This window comes from Paralichthys olivaceus, chromosome 10, assembly GCF_024713975.1.
Source record: "Paralichthys olivaceus isolate ysfri-2021 chromosome 10, ASM2471397v2, whole genome shotgun sequence".
NCBI lineage: Eukaryota > Metazoa > Chordata > Actinopteri > Pleuronectiformes > Paralichthyidae > Paralichthys > Paralichthys olivaceus.
Window position 1 is genome coordinate 2,015,566 of NC_091102.1, and position 26,232 is coordinate 2,041,797.

The 26,232-nt window shown below is 44.1% G+C and overlaps 1 protein-coding gene across 1 annotated transcript; it reads left to right on the top strand.

Annotated features, from left to right (window-relative positions):
* The first annotated feature begins 638 nt into the window (after nt 1–638).
* LOC109644809 (aryl hydrocarbon receptor-like) lies at nt 639–24,109 on the top strand. Its single transcript, XM_069532617.1, has 11 exons — nt 639–1,410; nt 6,725–6,915; nt 16,293–16,399; nt 17,284–17,373; nt 17,610–17,724; nt 18,391–18,518; nt 18,690–18,892; nt 19,088–19,197; nt 19,738–19,879; nt 20,524–22,129; nt 22,362–24,109. Exons 1-11 carry the CDS (start codon nt 1,352–1,354, stop codon nt 22,434–22,436), a joined length of 2,826 nt encoding a protein of 941 aa, XP_069388718.1. The 5' UTR covers nt 639–1,351; the 3' UTR covers nt 22,437–24,109.
* The last annotated feature ends 2,123 nt before the right edge of the window (nt 24,110–26,232 follow it).

The window sequence follows — 26,232 nt, forward strand, 5'->3', positions numbered from 1 at the left end:
CTAATAAACTGGGTGTTGTGTCTTAAAACTGTTTGCAGTTGTGAGTCATTTCCTTTGTAAATTGTGTTGCAGGACGTTCAAAAAAGATTCAACTGTAGGAGATTTTGTGTATATATATATGTATATATGATATGATATAGTTTATTGTGAGTGGAGAAAGTTGTAGACTCCTCTCTGCTGCAAGAGTCACAGAGAGAAAAACCAGGAGTCCTGTTCGCTGATCTCAACATGATGGAGTCATCACACCATGGAACACTAAATAAACAGTAACTGAATTAAGACACGTGGAGTTTTCTGACCTGAGTCACTTTATGGAGACATGTATGTTTTAATCACATTATAATGTCCTGGTTGAGGACACATGCCCTGGATTCAATGTTGGATGTGTCATGTAATGGATGTAATGTCGACAACATGGAGGGTTTATTCTCTCAGTAACTCATATCAACATAATCAGATGAAAGAACAATGTTCTGTTCAATAAATGATCTTATTGGAAAGGCTCGATCGATATTACTGAATAACTCTGGGATAGTGCTGGGTGACAGAAATGACATCAGATATGAATGTCAGTCGATAACCATCATGATTAATTATTATTTCTTTTAGATTTAAAGATGTTGGCTCCTGGGTGAAGGTTGTGGTTTTTCTTTATTGGCAGAGATTGACAAAAATCAACACAACACAAAACATTGATTAGACATTCTCCTCCACAATGCGTGAGCATTATTTAACATCGGTGTTAATGGAAATGAAGCTGTTAATGGTTTATTTTACTCTTGCGCACTTGAAATGGCTAAAATGGAAATGATTAGGTTCAGTTTACTTCCTGGTGTGTTTGGAAAAATCTCAACAAAATTACGCACGAGTGTCGCTGAGTCCAGTCCACCTTAAATCAGCTGTGCCAGACTGCGCGCACACATTTCCTGAAAACGCCCCGTGACAGAGAAAAGGGGGAAACTCCAGAGACTCCGAATAATAAGAAGAATAATAAAGCTTGTTTATCCAGAGGAGGAGGGACGGACTCGAAACTTCCCTCCTGCGCCAAAACTTTCTGATCACTCTCCAAACCTGCACTTTTCCTCCCTCACCAGCAGCTTCTCGGTCTCCACGCTCCGCGGCAACAACACCGACCGAGGTCAGCGCCTGTGACCGCCCACGGGATCTGTCAACGCGGCCACAGCAGCAGCAGCAGCGGGTGTCCGTGAACATGCCAGCCGGAGGAGTCGCTGGCTGAGCGGACACGACGACGACGACGACGCGGCCGCTGCGCGCATGGAGGAAGCCCCGGTGGCGCAGGAGTGAACTAACGTGGAGCTGAACGTGAAGTTTGTGAAATCGCAGTGACACCATGTTGGGGAACCCGGGGACGTACGCGAACAAGAAGAGGAAGAAGCCCGTCCTCAAACAGTAAGACGAGTTCTTAACCTTGAACCTGGAGGTGGTTCTGCTGCAGAATGAAGAAGTGAACGTGACACAATGAAACTTTATTCTTTCAAGTGTCACAAAGTTACTAAAAGAAAATGTAACAAGTTATAAAAATGTGTTCGGATATGAAACAATGTTTCTCTAAGAGGGGGGAGGGGGAGGGGAGGGGAGGGGAGGGGAGGGGGGTGTCTTAAAGAGGACGTGCGGATCTGGGATCTGGCGTAAATATGTTGCCCTGGCGCATTAATCACAATCAAGAGGGAGAATCGGCTGCTGCTCTCACGCGATGGTCTGAGGAGGAGGAGGAGGAGGAGGAAGAGGAGGTGGGGGGCTGCTGCTGCTGCACAGAATATTATTGTAATGTGATACTGCCTCGCCTTCGTCACTGTGGGAGCTGAGCTGGCTGCATGTTGTGTTTGTCGTGCTCACTTTTCTTTTCTCTAGTTCAGGACAAAGCAAACCAGGAGACCACTGCGGAGGTGGAGGGGTAAAGAGTTTGAGTCCACAAAGCACTTCACAGTGTTGCAGCCAAATCCAGTGAAAAGTACTGGTGATCAGTTTGTCATATCAAACATCCTCATTCACACCATGTGTCTTCGTGTACTCTGTGACCCTCCTGTAGTAACTGCTGCTATCGCAAGTTCTCGTGATACTTGGGTAGTAGACTAGTACTGCAAACATTCATCTCTCACTGAAGAGAAAACCTTCTGTCTCCTCTAACTTATTCCAGATCAGTTTGAGAGTTGTTCCTTGTATTCACCGGCCCACAGTCTCATTTGTAGCTGATGCATGGATCGTGTTTCAGCAACAAGCGTTCTGATGAACCCAACGTATACAGAAGAGGAGGAGTGGACCAGTTAGGAGCTTAAGAGCCAGATGTTATTTGTAGAAGGTGGTGGAGACCAGGGTGGAGCTTAAACTTGATTAAGCATCGAACGTAGAACTTTAATATTTGAAGTAAACAGCAAACGTGAGCTGTAACTGATAGTCCTGGTGAGAATGGAAACCAAAGGCAACCTCAGCAGTGGGTCTTTACTTTCTTTAAGATTCACTGACAATGATTAATACTAGAAAAACAAAAGTAAATATTGAGCTAAGCTAACATGTAGCAGTAAATATTCATCCAAATGATCTTGTACGACGTGGATGCACTGCACGTTAGCGGAGCACAGTCTTCTATTGTCCACTGCAGATGTTTCTGAAGATGTGGGACTGAAGGCCCAGATGTGCCCAGCTGCAGGAAGGCACCACTGAGCCTGGCTGTAAAAGGCTGTGGTCACTGCACAGAGGCATTCCGTGGCAGACCGGACCTTTCCAAAGCCTCTGTTGTATTGCCCAGAAGCCTTCTGAGTGTGCTGGCAGTCTCATTCTCCAGGAACGCTACTGTATTATTTAAGAAAGGACCCACTCATTGTAATTTATATGCTGTTCTTCAGAAGAGAACAAGCCTTCTGCTCTTTCAGCAACAATTATTTTTGTCGGTTGGCAGTTAACGTTGTTATTGTGCATTTAATGGATTTTAACCATAGAATGTATAAAGATGGATGACATGGCAGCTCCCAGTTGTCTTCATCGCACCCTGGTGGCTGTCTGCCGTATAGGTCATAAACCCTGCCTCCTCCATGTTAGCAGATGGGATGTGGAGCAAAGTCTTAAGGACATTTTAGGAAGTTGTTAGGTGATAAATGCTGAAGTGTTCACGTTTCGGATTAGTTTGTCTTTCATTTGTTATTTAATGATAGAAAAAGGGTGAAAGACTGATCGGTCGAGCACAAGATGGCGTCATCCACGTCTGAGATATTTGGGCAAAGTGGAGATGAGTCCTCCATCTTTGTTTACAGTCTACCATCTCCACACTTCCAAAAAATGCAAACTTACAAGTTCCAAATTGGCAGCAACCATTTCATCACAGCACTTAATTTAAAATGCTGTTGTACGGCTCCAAACTAAACAACACGAATCAACAGTGATTTACTGCGTTTTCTCTTTGTGGCACCGCAGCAACAACACCACAATGTATCTGGAACACGCCGTAACCTTTCTTCACTGGAGACGGTTTCTGCAGCCGTCGGAGCAGTCACTGTGAAAATATGAGTTCATCTTAGTTTGTAGGCCTCTTTAAACAACTCCAGTAATGTGTGTGTGTGTGGATCATAAGCAGATGATATTTATATGTTTTATAGTGTTAATATATCTTGGCAAGTAATGCTTTGTGGTAATATGCTACACACACACACACACACATGCATGCTGAAAAGGGGTGTGGCAGAATGCTCACGCACAGTTACTCTTTGTTCTTTGCCCTTTGTTCACCAGGTACACACTTTTTTACCGTTGCACACTTTTTACCTACACACTCGTTACCATCAAAGCCTGAGGTTGAACCCACACACGAATGATGCCTCCAGCTCTCCACTCGCTGTCTGTAACTAAATACTCTTCTACTTCTTCCAGCTGACTTGACTGTATCGAGGAATTGGTCTTATCACTCTTGGGTACATAGAATAAGGATTCCATGATTAGCACGTGTTGTGTTGTGAAGTAAGAGCTCATTAGAGATGGTAGAGAATTATTACACTTCAATTATTATTGAATTGCATCGGTGTTAATATTTGTATGTTAGTGACAATGAAGCATCTTTTAAACAACTGTCTGTGGAGCAAACGAGTGTTTTTGTCTCTGAATTAGTGATAAAAACTTTCTAGTGACTGCTGAACACTTAGAGTATTCACCAGTAACCACTGACCCCCGTGCCTCTGCAGGACGCTGGTACAGGAACATACACAACATTATGTGTTTTTAGTTTTGTGTGTGTGTGAGCCCTCTTTTCTATTTCTACCTCTCTTTCTGGAAAACTCTGCTTTTGTAAACTATCTTACTTCCAAATCAGACGTGTTTTCATGCACGGCCAAACATGTGTATATAGAGAGAGCACATTCAATACTTCTTGAGCCGCTGACTCATTCCTCTGGATCTGGCAGACGCTTCATCTCTTTTCAGACAAATATGTGTCAGTGTCATAGCAGCAGACTCAGTGCAACATGGTCTGACTTACATTTGCAGCTGAGGTGTTTGAGTTTGTTTCTCAAGCTCAGCTCTACCCTCTTGCTCTATACATAAAGAATCCCAGTGGAAATGAATGGATGAGGTTAAACGTCTTTCTCTTGGACAATGAACACCCTGATGTCTGCTGCTCTACCCCGTGATCCATAGCAAATCAAGGTGGAAAAAACGGTTCTGAATGCTGGCTTTTGTCTCCGGTAGGCATTTTTTGAGAGTGAGATCAGTCCTGCTCCATTTCTGGGAAGGTACAGCTCAGATCTGAGGCCAACAATTTGAGTTTTGGTTTGCATTCTCCACACTGTTCAGTGGCAGAAGAGGAAATATAACAGCCTGCCATTAACATCAGCTCTTAGTGAAGAGAGAAATACTGGAAAAGGTGGAGAATTTGCAGCCTGACACTTCAGACATGCTCCGTTAGCAACCGACTCGGAGAAGCTGTAGATGATGAAATTACTCTGAATCATTCTATGGCTGAAATCAAGTGATTTACTGTGACGGGAATCAACCAGGCTGACGCGGATCACTGATTGGTTCCTCCTCATGAAGATTTGCAGAGAGGACTCTTGCTTCAGAACATCTGAACGAGCTGCTGCCTTTAAGGCTTTTCACATAGCTCATCTGTTATCTTGCTCTTCTGATAGATTTAGTTTTCTTGTTTTCCTGTTATTGTGCCTCCCAGTGTGATCACATCCAGTTCAACAACACGTGGTTTCCTAGATCTGCAGAGGAAATGGTTAATTTACCGAAGACATTTATTTAGTCCCAACAGCTCGTAGTGATTTACAATGTGCACGTGTCAAGAACAGAACCCTGTGACTATAAGACAACCGCTCTGCCTCCTGGGCCATGTCACACCATCATTTCTGAACTGATAAAACTCCTTAGCTAATTTATATTAGAGAGTGGATGGATTGTGTTCACTGGTCTTATCTGTTTTCAAATGTTTTTTCAACCGCTGGATAATTTGTAAAGAAAATCATCCGAAATTCAAAATGATCCACTAGAAGGTCACTCACAGACCGAATCCCTCCACCGGGGCTGATTGGCCACTTCATCACCATATTGCAAATACATGTATTGAACACTTGGACACATATACTATATAGTTTTTGTGTAAACCTGCTACTAGACAAGAAGCAGTGACAACATAATGATATCTGAGGGTGACTTTGACCCTCAGATATTACGATTTATCATTATCTCTATAACGTCTCACCTTCGGTTCATGATAACTTATTACACTTAGTCCTTGTTTCCCCTGACAGGAACGAGCTTGCATATAATTTGAGGCTTCCAAAATGGTTCTTCTCCATCAATTGTTGTGATTATTTCTGAACACTTTGACTGTGCTGGGTCTGAGTGTGGTGAAGGACCGGCAGCGGTGGTGCTGTGTCGTCCCACTTGTTTCATTTTTTTTCCTGGTGCAGCATGTGCGTCTGATTTGTGAGAAGCGACTTGCCTCGATCATGAGCTTGTGTTTTGCACTAGAGCAAATTAGTAAATCTGCAGTCATGGTCAAAACTGGTTTCCATTTTGACAAGCTAAATAAGCAGTCAATGAAATTACTTTGTCCATTTGTCCGTTTCTCATGCTGGTGTTTTCACGATATAATCTCAGGCCAAGATTGTTCCCTTCAATAATAAACAATTAGTGGCAGATAATTATGAGCAAAATACCAGAATCTCCAATGAACAAATGAGCAAATCCTATCATTTCTTATGAATTATTCTTTTTTGTGTCGAGCCAGGATTTGTTTGTGTCTCTTGGTAGTTTTGTGTTGTTCAGTCCTAACATTGCTAATTCCTTTCCACCACCACAAAGACTCTTCTTATTCCCACATGGTTCTTCCAGCTTTGTTGTGCCTTCAGAGGACCCGAGCAGAAACATGTAGCTCAACAAAGGCTCTGCTGCACCTCGAGCTGTAAGAAAGATAAAACAATGATTGTGTAAGCATTCAGCAAGTACATGCAAGTGTGCAAATACCCTAAAACCGACATGGCAGCTGTTGACTCAGCAGCATTTATTGTCACTTTTATGACGTAAGTCTGAAGCTGTTGGTCTCATTTGTAAAAGTAAATACAGAGCATGTTGAAACAGAGTGAGTCACACTGCTTCTGTGACAATAGATGCTTGAACTGAATCCCCCCCCCGGTCTTCGATCCTAACAAACTTCTTCGGCATGTTTAATACTTCAAATAACCGGCCATGTTCTTCCTCTGTGTTTGCTCCACAGAAAGAAAGTGTCTGAGGGCAATGAGGTCGTCAAATCCAACCCTTCAAAGCGACACCGGGATCGGCTGAACGGGGAGCTGGACCGCCTCACGGACCTCTTGCCCTTTTCTGAGGATGGTCGCTCTCGTCTGGACAAACTGTCCGTCCTTCGCCTCAGTGTGGGATACCTGAAGGTCAAGAGCTACTTTAAAGGTGAGGAAATTCAAGCCAAGTCCACTGTTGTGGATCGAATGACACTGGACTTGGCCTTCGGACGTCGGTCTCTAAGGGCAGATCCTAATAAGCCCTTCGTTACTTTGCGCTGCACCGAAGCTGCCGTCTAGATTGACAGAAGAAAACTGCAGAATAGAGGCTTGCACATTTTTCAAACTCTTTTTTTGCATCTTATTGTAAATATAGAGTCAATCACAATACACAAAAACATGAGTTGTGTAGAATTCAATCTAGAGAAGTGGACAATTCAAAACTGTAGAAACTAGGCCCTTCAACTGCCCGGACTGGAAGTGATCGGAGAGGAGCTGCACTGGCAGCAGCTTTGACAGCCGAGGCAGGAATGAGAAGCATGTAGGAATCTGGTTTTAGGAAACAACACATCCTCAGTACTTGAAACCTTACCCCACCCTCTCCGGTGAAGAACAACTGCAATAGTCACCGTGAAAAAAAAAAAAGAGATGAGGATTCAAGTGTTCACTGATTCAATGAGTAGACTTGCAGGCACCCACGAGTGTGAGTCAATAGAAACGTGAGTCATGCTCATAACATCATCGCCTGCAATTGATAGATTTCTGTGAGTTGAACAGACCAGTCGAGGTGTCGGCAGGTGAGATGGTGAGTAAGTTGCCTCGATGCCTCTGGCTCCGACTTTAGGATGTATGCGTCACGTCCTGGTTGAGTCTCAGTTCATTGTTTGTGCATTGTTCAGTCGTTGTGATCTTGTGGTTGTACAGCACATGCAGCACTAAATGTCTCTGTCAATAAAAGCCCATGTGATTGGATTAATGACCAACTTGCTCGCCAAGAGTAGAAACTAAGACTCTTAGACAGGTAATGGCTTCAAAGTACATAACATGTGTCCCAACAACATGATATTATCAGGATCAGACTTTAGTTTTTATTGTCCATGTGGCAACGTTAAGACCAGTTTATGGATGGAACACGATGGCACGACAGCAGCGTATACCAGGGGAGTGTGTTTCCTCTCGGCCGCAGCTACAGGGACAAAGCCGCCAAGCAGCCTATTCTGTTTTTAGAGCTCTGGCTCCAGGTTGTGGATTTAATCACGGCTATAATTATAGCTTGTTATCAGTCCAAGTGCGACTCACAAAATACAAAACACCATTGACAAAATAGAAAGTGGTTATAACCAGAAATACCTACAGTTGTTGACCGGATTGATATTCATAACGTGTGGGATGGAAGAAATCACCGTAACTATCAGACTGCGACAAGATAAGTTTGTGAAATGACTTAACGCCTCTACACGTAAAGGTCGGTCCGTCAAAACACAATCTGGGCTTTAACAGACGCTTTCATTTACTAACTGGGGAGCGTTAGCATTTAGCACAAAATCTACCGTGAGTAAAATTATAAGAAATGTAGGAGTTAGTGTTTGTGAGTCCCGAGCCACACTATCCATTAAATACTCAGGATACTTCAACCTCTTTCACGCTACCTCACAGGCATGTAATGCTAAATCACTGCACTTCTTAATCACATCGCGAGTTATGCGCATGTGAAGACGTCCTCCGATGATCGGTCCTCCTCGGTGTAACTCGATGATGTGGGTCAAATCTGGGTCAACACGCTTCAGCCAGTCGTCTTCAGCTGGGACTCAAATGGGTCAGACGCTGTCTCACAGGGTTCTTTATGAGGGCTGGAAACTCAATTAAACAATCAAATGTAATTTTAAACGTCGTCTTGTTTGAAGAGAGAAATGAATAGGTTGCACGTGTGGCTGACTGAAGGAACAATAGAGAGGAAGCTCAACCGGTAATTATGTAATGTAATTGTGCATAATTCTATGGTTTAGCAGTAAATCGTAGCTTAAGTTGCAGACTGGATTCTCCTGAACGAAAGTGCACTGTAAAAATGAAAACTTCAAATCGCTGAAGGGTAAAAGTATTTCGTGTCAACTTACTTGATGAAAAAGAGCATGAACAGGGTCTACGGAACAATTCTGCAAGGGTTTTTCGGCTACAAGTCAACGTTCCTGTTCTTAGTGAAATATTGACGTCCTGCAGATGAATGTGTTAGTTTGCTATTTGTTCGCGGTTGTTGACCTTCTTTCAGAAGAATTGCATGGGATCAATTTGAATGCGACTATTCCAATTTAATAGAAATCATGTCGTAATCAATTTTTTTCACGTGGTTCGATTCCTGGCTCCTCGGTCCACACGCTCTGTGAGTTATGTGGTCGTTAAGACTAGAAAAGCTCCTCGTAAAACGCTGCCTTCAAAGACATCATGTAAAATATCTGTGGGGGGGGGAAACCCAGTAATTGGACGTCAAAAGGACAAATGTCACAACTTTCATTGTTTTGGTATTTTTATTATGTGGAGCTCAAAATTGACTTTGGTCACTTGTAATTGCGAACTGCTTCTTTAGATCAGTACCAAGAGCTTGTGATAGGTGAGGGTTCAAACTTAGATAGAACACAAGCTTTGTGGGCTCAGCCTTGGAGACACCAGCGGGGAGAGGACACCAGGGAAGAACCAGAACTCGCTGGAGGGACTACATATCCCATCCGCCTGGAAACGACTCAGGGTCCCCTGAAGGAAGAGCTTGAAAGCGTGGCTGGTGGAGGAACGTCCGGCCCGTTAACTCCACGAGCTTTTCTTAAAACTCAGACATCCCGTGCAGTAAGTTTCCTTGAGTTTGTGAGTCTGAATGTTTTGCAGTGGGCGTGGATTCGTTTAAAAAAAAAAAAAACCCAAACATGCTCTTACAGGCTTTGTCAGTCTTTCACCTGTTGGCACTGGACGTGTGCTGCGTCTACAATAATATTGCCGAGTGTCCACCGTGCCAACTGTCTTCTTGTGTGTCGCGAAACTAAAAATCCAACTTGAATGTTTTTAAAAATCGCTGCTGAAAGCGAAACGTTCCGTGCTGCTGTCTCGTCTGTTTGATGAATAAACAATCGGAGTCAAAGTAAGTGTGTTGAACATTGTTAGCCGGGGATATCGGATTGCGGCGTCGTGTATCTCAGCAGGCGTCCCCGTCACCTCGTTTATTTCCACTGAGGTGTCGATTTCTCTAAATCTCCATCAGAAGAGGATTGTTGTGATTTTGTTTCAGCGACTTTAGAGAACGTGAAACATTAATCCATGTGACCTTTAGGAAGCAGAAGACGACGGACGTCATAGAGTTCATACGCTGAAGATCGTAAATAAAAACCCTAATGTCACAGGAGTAATGTTTCTGTGGTTCATCCAACTCAACTCCACCACACGCTACAGACCGTGTTTCATCAGGGTCATCTGAGGTTGTTGCTCCTGTGTAAACAAGCCGAGGAGTAACTGAGTGTCCTAGTTTTATGTTTCACAACAAGTTTTGTTTTTTTGTTCTTCAGCTGTTTCATTCCTCCGTCTATTGTTGAAGAGTTATTAGAAACAATTAATTAAAGTCTCGCTTGACAGTTGTGCACAAGCTGCTCAGTGAAATCTTGAAAGAGGATCAGGGGTAAGGTGTCGTGAGTTGATGAAATGTTTCAACATCTGCTGTTGTCTTTGTAACGCTGCTGCAGATGGCCGGATACGTTTATGTGCCACGTGACATAGATTTTGCTTTTGAGTTTGTACCACAGCGAATTTCACGGCCATGCTTCCTATTAATTACTTCTGACAAGGAGGTTATGTCTTTATTACTGTTTGTCTAACTGTTAGCAGGATTTTCCAAAAACTACTGAACCAATTGCCATGAAAGTTTGCGGGAAAGGGCGTGACTCGAGGAAGAACCCCTGAAGCTTTTGAGCACATCTGGATAAAAAGGGCAAATCCAGGAATGGTGAGATGGAGTGTTTTCCTTCTAGCGGAGTTTTTAATCGAACACAGTTTCAAGAAACGTAGGTGAAGCAGTGATGACACACAACCTCTCGTGTGGCGCAAATTAAAAAATGACTATCGATAGCACTAAAGTAAACTATACCCATGATTGGCCTGAGTCATGTCTTATTGCTTCACTTTGGAGAAAGGCCAGTTGTGGAGACGCTCTGGAGAACAGCAGCTTAAAGTAAAGTCAATAAAACGTTTACACTCAAACTGTAGATATAAAACACAACTCAGCCCTGATTTAAAGTTATTAATCAAAGTTGCATAAGAAGAAGCGTTGAGTCGGCTGATGGACACGGAGCCTCGGCTGCCTATCTAAACAAGATCACCGAGGTTGACTCTCTGGGGTTATCCCAGTCAAAACATAAGTCAGGGACGGATGTTCAAGTGGGGACATGCCTCAAGCTGCAGATAGAGATCTTATAAACCGTTGAAAAGAAAAAGCTTGAGAGAAAAGATCAAACATAAGCAGTTTTCAGGGGTGCAAGTTCGATTCACAGAGCTGATAATGAAACAAGCTATTTAAGGTCTTTGCCTTGAAAGCTGGACCGTTGGCCTCATAGCGTGACTTCATGAGGCAGCGCTGAATCATTTTGAAAGGCTTGTGGATCGCTGCTGCTGACATGTTTGTGTGACGCTGGTAGAAATTTCAGAAAAATGTGGACTGGCTTTCCAAGTCCATTGAAAACATCCAGCGCCTGTTAGCAATCATCGTTGATGTGGTAACACGGTATTATGTGCTATAATTTAATTTAATTTGGTATTTTGGGGGACATCTGAAAACATGTACACACAAACTCACACACACACGACACAAGTGCAAGAGAAGAAATGAAGAGGTAAGGACGAGTATCAGTGCGGGGAAGCCCGGTTTTCTTTGTTATTCAATCCTCAGGGCATCATTACGAGGAGATTTTATTTGAAAGATGGGTTTTGCTAATACGAGCCTTTAAAACCTCAACGTAAATCACCTGTCAGTATCGCAACATGTGAGAAGAGGGCATCATGCCGGGGTGACAGCACTAGCGTGTCGGCTCTTGATTCATGACTCGCCTTTTTAGTGTATCGTGAGAATGCGAGCGACCGCTGGGAGACAGATTTAATCGTGTTTTCATTTTTTTTTTTTTTTTAACAATTTCCATTCTCTGGAAGGTTTGTTTCGGAGTCTCTCTCCAGCTTTAAACCACAGCGCTGAATCCTCCCTTAGTTCGCAAACCTAATTCTTGTTCCCCGGGTTGGCCGGAGCCGAACTCGCCCACCGAGGCTTTCTGTGACATTCAGAAAAAGAGAGCGATGTTTGTTTATGTGCCGAACCAAAATCAGCTGTCGTCCCACTGGAGGATCAGACACATAGAAAATGTGTTACTACATTTATTTTAGGGCTGTCATTTCAAATCAGGAAGGAATTTAAAAACATTGGTTTTGTAATTTGGGCCAGCTGAAGAGTTAATTATAATTTACATAAGCTTCCTGCTTCAAGCTTTTACAGTCATTTCCATCCACCAACATCCCAGAGTCTTGATATGTGATTTGCTAAATGTCGTGTATCTCTGGCCTCAAACTGTTTCCTCCCACGATTCCCTCCACCTGAGATCTCTGACCCGCTGGAGACCGATGAGAATCATTTCAGGGATTTCGATACGAGCGGCACGCCTCCTACAACACCATGTTTTCATCTGAGTTGATAAAACAGGCCCCAGACCCCCCCCCCCCCACCACCACCACCACCACCAGAAGACACTGCTTCTTGAATAGCATGTAATTGCTGTTTATTTTGACTCAGGATCATCAAGGTCTGTTCTTAGTGTTTTGTGCGACAACACACGAGGCTTTTCAAACCTGCAGGCTTCAGGCTGTACACATGGCGTGATGACAAACCGTCCCGCTGCTCATCACAACGTGTTCACACAGACGATAAACTGCGTTCGACGCAAATACACATAAATATGTTACAGAAATGAGATGTGTGAAACAGGATCGCCTGCGTTTGTTAGTTTGTTAGTTAGTTCGCAGTAAGTGAATCTTGACGGAGGATCTCCTGAAATGATCCCATTGAATATAAGAACACAAACGTCTGAGTCTGTTATTGTGGATATTCTCCGGAGTCTCTCCTGCAGCACTTCTACTGAAACGAGACATCAAAACATGGACGAACCTGCGGACTTGGGTTAGGATTAGCTCAGTTCATTGGCCGTCACTGGCTGCAAGCCCTGCCCCTCCCTGCACATCTGCGTGAGAACACAGATCTGTGTACAGGATCTACTGGAACTAAATGTTTTCAAATCAAGATAATATTCCCCTATGCATTGCTGGCATGCTTTATTCTCACTCTGAATGTGGCAGGCATCCAATCCGTGACTGCATTTCCTTTTCTCCCTCCTGAGCTTCAGAGTGTGTGTGGGGTTACTTCAGTAGAGGCTGTGTTCATAGGTTGTTCTAATTCTGATTCTCCGAGTATTTTTAAGATTCACTGAACCTGTGATGTTCGTGTTTTCATCTCACAAACTCAACTTCTTTTTTTCCGCCTCATCCCCTGTCGTGTTCCTGCTGTGAATCTTGTACAAAAGCATTCGCTGCGTTGCACCAACCCTAAAAATGGGCAGTTTCAGAAACAGGAAGCTAAAGTTTGATGCTGAGACTCTCGTGGTGTCAGATTACACTCTGGCTTCCAAACATTTCAATCACTGGAGGAAGCTTTCACGTTGACTGTAAAGTGTTTTTATAATTCTAATTTTCCTTCTGCATATTTCTGGAGTAAGTCTTGAGCCATGACTTCTCTAAACCCTGGTCACTTCACAGCGTGATGTAAACACGACGTACAGTCGTCCATCTTGTGATAGATGGCGCTGCATCAACAGAAATCCCTCGATGAATCATAAATCAGGCCTGGACTCAAGCAGAACACCTCAAGAGTCGTACATCTGGCCTCGGTGTCAGAATAAGTGTTTCCTGGTCTGGTGTTGAAACAGATGTCATAAAATCATGTCAATCCAGTCTTGATAAAAAACGTGTACGCTCTCTTCCTGCTCCGTGAGGGCGGCGTCTGTGTTTGATGTCAGTGGGAATCTGCGGTTTTCCTCCTGCGCTGCCTCCCACAAACTTACAGGAATGTCTCCGCAGCCTCTGGTCAAGCTCGAAACATCTCTCTCCTGCAGCGGCGTGGAGATCTGTGAGTGCACATGAGGAACTCTGCACAGAACTATGAAGTGCTAACGCTGTTACACACAATGGAAAAAGATGAGGAGGCAGAACAGAGTCCGCACCACTGGGGAAGAAAACCAGAGTGAAAACAAACAGGCGGCCACAAAGAGGCCCACTCACTCACGCGAATACTGAGCAGAGAAAAAAAAATACGAGAGGGATGTGTTGGATAAAACAGACCTGGACTTAAAGTAGCATGGTCTTCATTTGTCTGTGTGGAATATTATTTATCATGTCGATGTTTGTTAGCCAGCGGGATCACACAAACACTACTGGACGGATCACCGGGACACTGGACGGTGGAAGGTTGCGTTACATGAATAAACGGACGCTCCCAGGAATTTAGTTTTACTTTCTCTCTGCAGCGTTTTCCACAGAATGTATTAAATCTTTGTTGGAACAGATTTTCTAGTGACAGGTCCACTCACTAAAGAGTGAAAGTGAGAACTGGATTGCATACCACTGCATTGCCTGCGGTTGCATGCACAGCTGCAGCTGAAACTATGAAGTCTGACTGTTTGGATGGTAAAAAACTTTACGGAGAGGCTCCACACAGCTATACAATGCAGCAACAAAGCGAAACTCCAAATTAGAGATCTCTAGTGTTATTGTGAGAAGTGTAAAATGTTTGTGAGAGTCTAGATAATTAATGGGAAACACTGCTGTGATAGGACGTTAGCCTTCTCAGAGCGCCCTGCTCGTCTTTCTGTGTTACAGGATCATGCAATAAGTCAGGGGATCCAGGATATTCTTAGATTTCTCTTTCTGATCTTGACATAAGAAATCAGACATGTTCAAAAGTCTGGATCCGGTGAATTTAAATGTGGTTTCAGGAGGAGCCTGCTGGCGGAGATGTGTACATATTGAAGTGTCGAATGTGATTAAAACTTTTCCCTGCCTGACAGTTTGTCCTCGACGACAGTGCACTGGCTGCACGTGGAAACTAACATTTTAAAAAACAAACAGTAATCACATGCATGGGTTGCAGGCCTGCAGCTTTGTGTGCTGTGGATGTGATTGTCAGACCGTGCAGGTCGTGTCTATGTAAACACTGTGTGAGTTCTGGCTGAGGGGCGTGGAGCGTCTGTGTCGGGGGGGGGGGGGGGGGGTGTTCAGGGGCCCCTTCCCTCCTTTAAGAAGTTGCGTGACAGGACTGACTGGTTGGGAGAGGCCATATCCTGGGATTTTCCTGTAGTGGCCTTCCAGATAAGGGAAGCACTCTTGGCCGCTATTGCTTGCAACAAAAAAAAAAAAAAAGCCTCCTGGGACAGTGTGTGTGTTTGCGTGTGTATTACTTCTGTGTATGTGTATGTGTTGTGTGTGTGTGTGTGTGTGTGTGTGTGTGTGCGGATACAAAGGTTGCCAGATCAGTTTTTTCCAGCGATGTGAAAACCTGTTGTCTGGTGTGGCACCAACAATTGAAGCTCGGCAAAAGCCAGAGAGCTGGCTTCGTGTTTCTGTTTTCTTCTGCCCACTCATGATCTTACATCCAGATTATTTATAGATCCAGAAAGCAGGGGGGTTTTTTTTTTTGTATCACTGGAGCCACGGGGGATGTAAAAAAAATGCAGTCTGCATGACAAAAGGTATCCCACAGGCACAGAGGAAACACAGAGTGCCGTGCAGTTCGACATTTAGTGTGGATTCACCCTTTAAAATCACACAACGAGCCGTAACCATTCAGGATAACTCTTCACTTGTTCCAGCTCATGAGCACCATCAGTGCATGAGCGGTGCCACAGGGAGGATTTCACGGACTTTTGTTTGCATCATGTCCGAGTTCATAAATCACAGAACGAGGTTGTTCTGATTTTTACACATCGGAGAAAAAAAAACATTTTTAGTGTGAGACTTTAAAAAAAAAAAAAAAAAGATCAAATGAAGTGTCTAATTAAATCAGCAGCTTTAAGTTCAGTTACAAGAGTGATTGATGAATGAGCCTCTAAAATATATTAACATGTCATTATGACATCATCATGACATCATTTACACCATATGATGAGAAATAACCGTATAAACAGGCTGTACGTTGTGTCTCTAATCTTATTATCAAGCTTCATTTTAAGATCAATATGATTCATTGTAATCTCAGAAAAAGTGTCTTTTACACCAAAGTTTTATTGAAGTTGACCTTTGACCAACTCTAAAAGTTAATCGTCCGGAGATACGCTCTCAAGTAACATCGTGGCTCAGTTTGGTAAAAGTCCGTCCATGAGTTTTTGAGTTATTTGGTACATACACACATTCTTGATTCTTAAAACCTCTGTGATGAAAATATTACCGCTGCTGATTTCTTCTTCTGTGTTTTGCCCCCGCGTGCAGCCATCATGATGAACGGCGGCAACAGTCTGAAGCTCCCTGGGCTGAACTGGCAGAACGGGAACAACATGGAAACCGCGGGCTTCTCCGAGGGCGACCTGCTGCTGCAGGTACGACGCAGGAAACAGTTAACGTCTGGGGGGGGGCGACTGTCATTTCAACCCGACTGTAAATGAGCTAAAAGTGCATTATGCATTTATTAAAATCCCACACAAAGGTCAGAGTGAGCAAAGAGCACAAACTCACTTATCACAGGAGCAGAAAACCAGGAGTAATGAATTAAAACCATGGAACTCTGGTGTTTTTATTAATATTAAACACCACGAGGCGAACAGGTGCAGCTCCGCTCAGTCAGCTTTGTTTATGTGTGCGTTTGCCATTTAGTGTATGAGAGTTAATCCATGTGGATCGGTGGAGGACGACGTTATGACAGGTGACGCTGCTCGTCTCGCTGCCTGTTGTCAAAACTCAGCCATGCTTCACGGCTTTCAACGCAACCGGTGCTCGTCCAGTTCCCTGCTTCTTGTTTCCCGGGGCTCATCTGTCACTTCCAGCTTCGAACTTTGACCTTTGTGATGATCGCAGCAGGAGGTGAAGGACCTGAAGCGCAAGCTGTTGATTTAGACGACTAGCTCTCATTTAAACTGACTCTGAATCTGTATTTATCCTGAAAACGAATCCATACCTTTACGTGACTGCTTAAAAGTTTGATTGGTAAAAATGCATTTCGCAGTTTCGGCTCTATGAATTAATGGTCACATGATCCGAGTTGGGGGAATTTGTGTAGATATGACGTCACCACACAATAAATCATCCTCGCAACATTCTCACCCACAAATAAAGTCGAACCTCTGATGTTCAATCAATAACTAATACAGCTGCGTGCGTCATAATGAGGTTGCTCTCTTTATATTTGAGGTGGTGAGGGATTATATATGGAACATGCGTGTGTGAGTTGAATACCTGACATGTGTTTAACTTGTTTCCTGTGCAGGCGTTGAACGGGTTTGTGATTGTGGTCACGTCCGAGGGTTTGGTGTTTTATACCTCTCCCACAATCAAGGAATACCTGGGCTTCCACCAGGTGAGCTGCCGGCCTCCTCAACACGCATCAGTTTTCTTCTAGCGTCAAATACTCAACATGAACATCAATTGGAATATTTCACATCGTTGTTGTGTTGCTATAATCTCCATTTATTGAGTCATCAGCGAGAAGTGTGAAGCTTTCATCTGAAGCTGGAGCCTGAAGTGTTAAACTCCTCACATCTATAAATCACTCGCGATGTCGATAAAGTTTTGCCTTCCCTCCTCCGCCAACAGTCGGACGTGGTTCACCAGAGCGTCTTTGATCTCATCCACACTGACGACAGAGACATGTTCAGGCAGCAGCTGCACTTCGCCCTGAACCCTCCGCCGATCAGCGAGGCAGAGAACGGTGAGTGTGACGAAGTCACAGGGTCGAGTCCAGGCTGCGCATCTCTGTGTGAAGGAGACGTCAGTCAGAGGTTCCTGGTTGTGAAGTGTAACGTCTCCAATCTTCTCATCTTCTTCAACGAGCCGCCAGCTCATCGAATCTCTTCCGTTCAAACACTGCCATCTACTGGATACCTGTCGGAACACACAAGGCCTGCTGTCAGAAATCTGGGCCTGAGCTTTAAACCACAAAACCTGTACAGACGTGTTTTCATCAACTGAGAAATCATTTTACATTCTTTTACCTCATCACGCATTAATAACTGCTAAAGCCTTTTTGCATGTTTAAATTGCAAAACTATTGACCGACTACAAACTGTTCAGAACTCACGAGTTCTAACAACAGGTTTGAACACATCACCACAGTTTTAGCCTCTGTACACCGACTCCCAGTACGTTTGAGAAATGATTTTAAGATACTTGTACTCACCACCACATGAACCGACGACATCACATCTCTTTTCCCCTCGAACCTTCAGATCCATCAAAACACATTTTATTCTTTGTTCTGTTCTTACTTCATCTTACTTCATCTTACTGTCTTTTCCTCTGTGTTTTGTCTGATTGCTTTGATAAGAGCTGGATGAGTAAAGATTATTATTATTATCATCGTTGTCTCTGTTCTCAGGCTTGCAGGGTTTTGGTAACGCAGAGAGGTACAGTCCCGAGCACCTTCCTCCAGAGAACTCGTCCATCCTGGAGCGGAGCTTTGTGTGTCGCTTCCGCTGCCTCCTGGACAACTCGTCCGGTTTTCTGGTAAATACAATATTCATCTGAAACTGACAGAAGTACCCAATAACGGTGCGCGGCGGGGGGGGGGGGGGGTTAATGGTGGTCAGTTCTTCTGAAACGTCGAAGGCCAGTTCAGCAAAATAAACCACATTTAGCTCTTTCCCCACCTCACGCTCATCCTCTCCTCTGAACCAGGCGTTGAAGTTCCAGGGGCGTCTCAAGTTCCTCCACGGTCAGAGTGTTGTGAGGGACAACAGGAAGAGCGACCCCCCTCAGCTGGCTCTGTTCACCATCGCCATGCCTGTTCAGGCTCCGTCCATCGTGGAGATCAGAGCCAAGATGCTTCTGTTTCAAACCAAACACAAGCTGGACTTCACACCGACGGGCATCGACAGCAGGTGCTGCTGATTCATCCACTCTTTTTAAGTTTTCTTTCTCATGGGAGGTGATTGTGTAGCTTTGAGATCATTTCAACACATCGGGCAGTTTCTCAGGTTTTATTCCCATCATCTGGACTGTTGGCACATTTTTTAGTTTTTCTTTTTTTTTATAATGCAGCAGAACAAACCTCATGTTTTCTGTTTTTTCTCCAGGGGGAAGATTATTCTGGGTTACTCAGAGACTGAACTGTCTATGAAAGGCTCCGGCTACCAATTCATCCACGCAGCTGACATGATGCACTGCGCTGACAACCACATGCGCAGTATGTTGGCAGTTTCAGCTTTGATAAGGAGACATATTCACTGAATAACACGGAGGATTTGATGCTGTTGTGAACGTGTCTGTGCAGAAAACCTCCTGCTGTGTTGAAAGAATAACTCTGGGTTAAGTCCTTATCCAACTCACCGGATTTTACCCGGAGGTGATGTCTGAAAACACTAGAGGATAGAAAAACTGGAAAAACACCAAACTTGTCTCGTTTGTTTGTTTTAAATGCAAGAATCAGGAATTAAGGGTGAAAAGTAATTTTTCTGGTTTCTAGTGTCATTAGAGACGTTTTCCAAAAAATGATTCTGGTTCTAATTGGATGCACAATTACAAAATGGTCTTATGTTGTTATTTAACGTAAAATGTACAATAATAATAAGTATGAACTAGTTATACTGTACTGTGACCAAAACAACCAGGTCCAGTTTGTTTGTGGTTACTCGTAGTACTTATATTAAACCAAAGAGAATGTTCACTATTATTATTTCCTGCTTTCACGTTGTTAGTCTCTCATCGTGTGTCGTTTCCGTCGCAGTTATCAAAACAGGAGAGAGCGGCCTCACCGTCTTCAGGCTCCTCAGTAAGTCGAACAGCTGGGTGTGGGTGAAGTCCAACGCCAAGCTGATCTACAAAGGAGGACGACCGGAATTCATCATCGCATATCAGAAAGCTATACTGTGAGTGTTTTACATTTCTAGACCCGTTAGACCTGGTGTTAACATCCGTCCTGAGGTGGTGTGGTCACTCTCAGAGGTGGTCTCGGACGCACGTGGTCTTTAGGCCGCGTGATCGCAAATGTGTCCTGGGGCCACATCGAAGGAACCGATGCTACAGGTTCATAATAAACACAAAATACGTTTCCTCGTCTCACATTAGTCAAATCTAGAGCCTGATTTATTTGTCGTGATGAAAATGATTTGAAATGAGACGGATCTGGATCGATGTTTAATTTAACCAATATGAAAACTTTTATTTTACAGAATAAATGATGCAGAAACAATCAACATTTACGTTATTTATAATAAAGTTTACAGTTAAAAAAGTTCTCCATATATCGGTTTATATATTGTGTCAGTACAGAATATAAACCGACTCAGCTGCGGTAAACACAAAATGATTTGCTCTTCCTGAAGAGAACTGAGCTGCGTGTTTATTTCCGTATAGAGCAGAGAAGTGAGATTCAATCACGAGTCACAGGAACCTGCGAACCTCAAGCTGTCCACTTGTTTTCAGATCTCAGGACAGATCTTAATACAAAGTCTTATAACTGTGAACTGAAACCTGCTTCGGTTTCTTTAACGTGACCTTTGGACTCTTCCAGCAACACCGAGGGTGAGGAGTATCTGCGTCAGAGGAGCCTGCAGCTTCCCTTCACGCTCACCACAGGAGAGGCCGTCCTCTACAACACCGGCCCCACCGTGGACATCGGGCTCTTCCAGTTCAACAAAATGTTCAACAGCACGGACGTAAGCAAGGACACGCCCCCCCGCTCTCTGCTGGACTGCTTCCTGAGACAGGATGAAACGGCGTACACGCAGACGGTGGATCCGCCCACACCTGTGGACCAGGTGTTCAAAGACAGCAGCGCTCTGGTCAGCATCCCCAGTGACGCGTGGCAGGACAGCAGGGCCGTGGCCGCCACAGGCGACCCCGCCGCCGTGAAAGTAGAGGCCAAGCAGTCTGTGATGGCTGTGATCGACAACTTGGCGAAACTGGCTCAAGAGGGCGACTTCAGCGCGGCGCTGCAGAATCTGGAGGTGGACAACTCTGAGCTGATCGAGTGGGAAAACGCGCTCAAGAGATTGGGTCAGGAGGACGATCATCAGAACAACGTGAGCTCGGAGCTGGACAGCGTCCTCACGAATGACATATTCGACTACATCGACAGGGTTTTGTTCCAGGAGAAGGGAGGCCAAGACGCCAGACGTCCCAGCAGCCTCTGCAGTAATCCACAGGAGCCCTTCGGTGATGCTGCTCTGTTCTCGGCCACTCAGCTCTGTGAGCCACAGTTGTTTGATACTCAGAGTCCTGATCGTACCTTCTCTCCAAAGAACGGACTCTACGCTCACCAGCAGGATCTAGGACAGAGCTTATCCGACAGAACCCAGAAGGTCTCGCACCAAGGTCCCTTCGTCGCTGCAGCCGACACCAACCTGCCGCCTCTTCAACAGCTGCAGCTCCAGGACATTTTCAGCCCGTCGATAGAGCTCCCGGAGCTCGTTGTCCCCGACGTCCCGGCCCCATTCCAGGTGCCCGTCGGCCACATGGGAGGGGAACAGAGGATCCCTGCTCAGACGCAGTCCGGCCAGTTCCTGCCGAACTATCTGCTGGCCCCTGGGATGGGGAATGGACACATGCTGCAGAACTCTGTTCATCAACCAAAGAACCTAGCACCGGGCGCGATGGACATTTTACCACCACTGATTCCCTGCAATGACTTAAGTTCCTCTGCTGCACAGAGCGTTCCCATTCCCTTCGCTGCAGCTTGTCTTCAGGGAGGTTCCCCCTTTGACACGCACAAGGTTCAGCCGTGGCCACAGAGTCAGCAGCAGAAACTGCCTCAGTCTGGCGTCGTGCAGAACGGACCCGAGCTGACGCCGGCCTGTCACGGCCAAACTCCCGAAAGCCAAACGGTCCCGCACAGTGGTCTGTGGCCGAGGCGAGTTACCGGACTGAACCACGCTCTGCAGGGCGGGCTGGCGTGTGGACAGGCCGCTTCTCACAGCAGCTGCATGTTTGAGCAGCACTTTTCCTCCAGTCCAGCAGTGGGCGACGTGCAGACGGGAGCGACGCCGCAGCCGAGTCCTCTTCAGGGTTCCTGCTGCTTCCAGTGGAGCCGCAGCGAACCGGGAGCATCCACCGTCAACCAGGAGAACGTCACGTCAGAGCACATTCAGCACTACCAGGAAAACCACAGGCAGACACAGGTAAACGTGTGTGTGTGTGTGTTCATTATTAAATATCACTACATTAAAAAAATAAAGGAATGAAACGTGTGATAGATTATTATTGTCAGGATGTAATAAAACAGCTTATTATTTTTATTTTCTGCAGAATGTCTTTGTAAATTGATTAATCAGATAATGTTTAAAGATATAAAATATATAACCTGAAATATCTTTGACTCGTGAAATGTGTGTATTTACGTCTCCTCCTCAGGATGAACAACTCTCGGCTGAAGTCAATGGGATCTTTGTGGCTCCTCCTCACGACGTAGCCATGTACTTGGCGTAGTGGGAGGACGACCCGGCGCCTGAATCAGAGCTTTCCATGTTTACCCTCCTGTTATATGTTTTATATCACTGTGTATTATATCGACTGTGTCCGCGCTCATGTTTGTCAGTTTCTAGTGAAGATACACTTAAAAAAAAAATAACAACAACGAGAATATTAAGAATAATAATGAAGTATGAAGCCAAGAGTGCCTGAGCCAGGACGGAGCTGCAGCCAGTTAGTGAGCTCGGTCCGGGGAAATCTAAAAAGCCAAAGAAACATGTTTGAACAAGGGAAACAACTGAACCAGATTTAAATACATGAAAAGCTGAATGTGATTTTATACATATAAATATATATATGTAATCACATTCAAAATTTTTCTAAAGAAAGTGATAAGTACCTGAAAACACAGCTGTGCCACCATCTATCATTCATAATCTGTACATTTTTAATTAAATGCCTGAAATAGCAGATGTTTAAAGTGTTTAAATACAAAGTTGGAATTCTCTGTATTTTCTATTTGCTTCACTAGAAGAGCCGATAACTCGTGTTGATCTGAGTTCGGTGTAAATGTGCTCGGATCTCAACATTTCTTCAAACGAGCAGAGAAAACGAAACATCACGATTAAGAAAACTGACATCGCTCGTGTTCCGTCTGATTGGCGTCGGGGATGAGATGGTTTTGATTTGCTGCATCATTTCCAGGTCGGTCGAGGATTTAATAAAACGGAAGAGAAGCACAGCTGAGGGAGATTCATCCAAACGCTCTGATGCTAATTAAGACTCGTCCTGAGAGAAATGGACGAAGTTGTCGTTGGTCGGAAGTTATCGAGCGAGTCGCGGAAAAGTCGGTTGTCAGTCAGTGCATGTGTTTTGAGGGCGGAGCTTCGAGGGGAGGGCCAATGGGAGAGGGTGAGATGCGTCGTTGTATATTTTGACAGTGTCGCCTGCTCTTCGTTGCTTTTCCAGGATTAGATCTCTGCTTTAATTCCTGAAAAATCAAAACACATATCCTGCATCCACCTCCTCGATCTAAAAATGGCTCTGACAGGATTAAAAGAACCTTTTCTCTGAGTTTCAATAGATTCAGCTCAGTAGTTTTTGTGTAATTCTGCTAACAGACAGAAAAACATGTATTTGCAGCCGCTCTCAACCAAAAACTCACAAATTTCTCTTCCATCTTCACATTTCGAGATCTCGTCTCCATATTTTCCACCTCCCACACTGACCCTGTGTCTGTTGTTGTGCCTTCTTGCCTCAGAGGCAGCTCAGAAATAATCATTTCTTTATCTTCATATTCACCGTACTACAAACATGGCAGCTCTACCACTTACGTATATGCCGCTGCATTGTGGGAAATCACTCTCACCCGCCATTAAGATTCCGTGTTGTCTGAGGACGCTGGATGAATCGTCTTGGATGTCGGACTTTGATACGGACTCGCCCCCTCGGATTAAAAAACAAACCTGGAGCCAAAAGTTTCCTTCACGGTTGGACTCATGTTTTTAAACTTGTGCCTTGACAGTCGGATATTTCTCTTCATTTGTACAACAACTGTTCAGTTTAACGTGACCCACGTTTATTTAGCCAAGTAGTTGTAGTATCTGTATCATAATACAATATGTATTTTAAACACGTAACAACCTTTTGTCTGCTGATGAATGCTTTTTCATAAATGTTTATGATTGAAACTGTGTTTGACTCTTTTTCTTATGAAGTCAAAGTTCAAGATCAGAGGAAGCTTTAGTGACCAAGTATTCTTGTTATTATTACTAATACGTATTTAAAACAATCAACCACGTTAAGTGTCAGTTAGCACTTTACTACGTTTGGTCCGGACGCAACAGAATATTTGTAAAAGAAAATATAATTGCTGTTAACTGTATGTGTTCATGTAAGATGACGGCTTTGATGATAATCTTTTTTTTTTTTAAAGCCAAACATTCCTTTGTTCCAGTTTCTCAGTTATAATTTATCTTTTGTGATTATTATTGAATTTAGGTCACATGAGAATTTATTAGAGAAAATATTCAGCAGATGAATCAATAATGGAAAAAACGTGAATAAGGGCAGTGACACAATTCATTATTTATTATGTGCTGAATTTAAAATGCTGAATGATCACTCTGTGTCCACCAGAGGGAGCCCTCACTGACTCACACATCATCACAGTTTAATCATTGAAAATGTATTTTTAAAATAATATTTAATCAATCAGTGAAATATCTGTTTTATTATTTTTCAGCAGATCACAGAAACACAAATGTGGCTGTCAGCTGAGTTTACTCATTTTAAAAAGGATTTTATCCAGTTTGGATTTAGAAAAATCTTCCCAGTTCGATCCCAGGACTTGAGGTGACAGTGCTGACCTCTGCTCCACCGCGCCGCCCAAATTAATTTATTGGCCTCTGAAGATGTTATCAACTCAGTGTTACAGGAGCTGTTCCAGAGTGAAGCAGTCATTTCAGCTGAGAGATGACAGCTTCTTCCAATGTTTGATCAATCAGCCAGTTGAATTTAATCTGTAATATACGGATGTGGACCACTTCAGGCCATGATGCGGCTCCTCCGGCCCACTAGTCGGCCTGAAGTGGTCCACATGTGGTGCCGTGCTCTGGACGGGGTGTAATCTGGGTGTGAACCTGAAGTGGTCCCTTGCTGAAGGATGAATCTGACCCTAATGACATGTGGTAGAACTGTGGCTCACTTGTGGCCCAGAAAACAGGAGCCGACGTCCCGGGAGCCGGATGTGTGATTTGTGATATGTGGGTCAAATATGGCCCAAAACTAGTTTTCCTCTATATTTAATGTTTAGTCAATTGTTAGAATTTTAATTTTTCAAGTTACTGTGTTTTTATACACATTTTATAAGATGTATATGTTTCATGCTCGAGAGATTATTTATGAAACTCAACACTGCAGAGAGTAAAAGTTTTATCATTTGATTTAGAAAATCTTCATCTGCTCTTTATTTAAATGAAATGACCTGTTGTTGTTTCATCATTCACTGGAAAAATCCAACTAATTAATGTTCCGACGTCCACATTTATTACATTATACTGTTTTTTGTCCCAGATTAGTTTTGTCCACAATTTAAATGATCACTCACGGAACCAGAACTTTCATAAATATTATTAAGAGTTTGTTTTCTCCACTTCAGGCTCACGTCCTGGACTCTGTGCACATCTGGCTCTGTGATTGGATTCACCAGCTTTCTATTTTCCTGTCATTTCAAATTTCAGATTGTTTTAATGCAGCAGAGGAAAACACAGTTTACCAAATGAAGAACAGACGTAAAAAGGTCTGTTGTTGGGAAGTTGGGGATGTTTCTCGTTTCTGAAGAAAACTCAACCTGCAACTGTTGCATGTTTCTTCATTACAGCTCATCTGTCTCTGAGTTGTGCAGTTTGAGTCCAGTCCTTCTTTGACATGCAGCCTGTCTCCATCCACACATTCTCGGTGTGTTGTCCTCAGCTGCCCGCACGCTCCCCCCGCAGGACGACCTTGACCAGGAGACGGACTCGACCGCACCGCAGCTCTCTGTTCTCTCTGAGCATGAAAAACACATTTACAGTCGCGGTGCCGTCCGTCCCTCTGGAGACCAGAGTGTCCGAACAAACACAAACCCCTTCTTGTTCTCGGCACTCGGCTCCTGGAGGCAAGAAGAACAAGCGCCTGCAGACAAACATGAGCTCGAAGTGGTCGAGGCTGGAGACGAGTCAGAGTCCACAGGAAGATGAAGCAGGACGAGGAATATCCTTTCAACAAAATGTCAACTTTGCACTAAATACATGTGAAATCTGACAACTGGAAA

Coding starts and splice junctions, on each gene's coding strand:
- LOC109644809 (XM_069532617.1), top strand. CDS start 1,352: ATGTTGGGGAACCCGGGGACGTACGCGAACAAGAAGAGGAAGAAGCCC. Junction 18,893..19,087: donor CCGACGGGCATCGACAGCAG/GTGCTGCTGATT, acceptor TTTTTTCTCCAG/GGGGAAGATTATTCTGGGTT. Junction 22,130..22,361: donor AAAACCACAGGCAGACACAG/GTAAACGTGTGT, acceptor TCTCCTCCTCAG/GATGAACAACTCTCGGCTGA.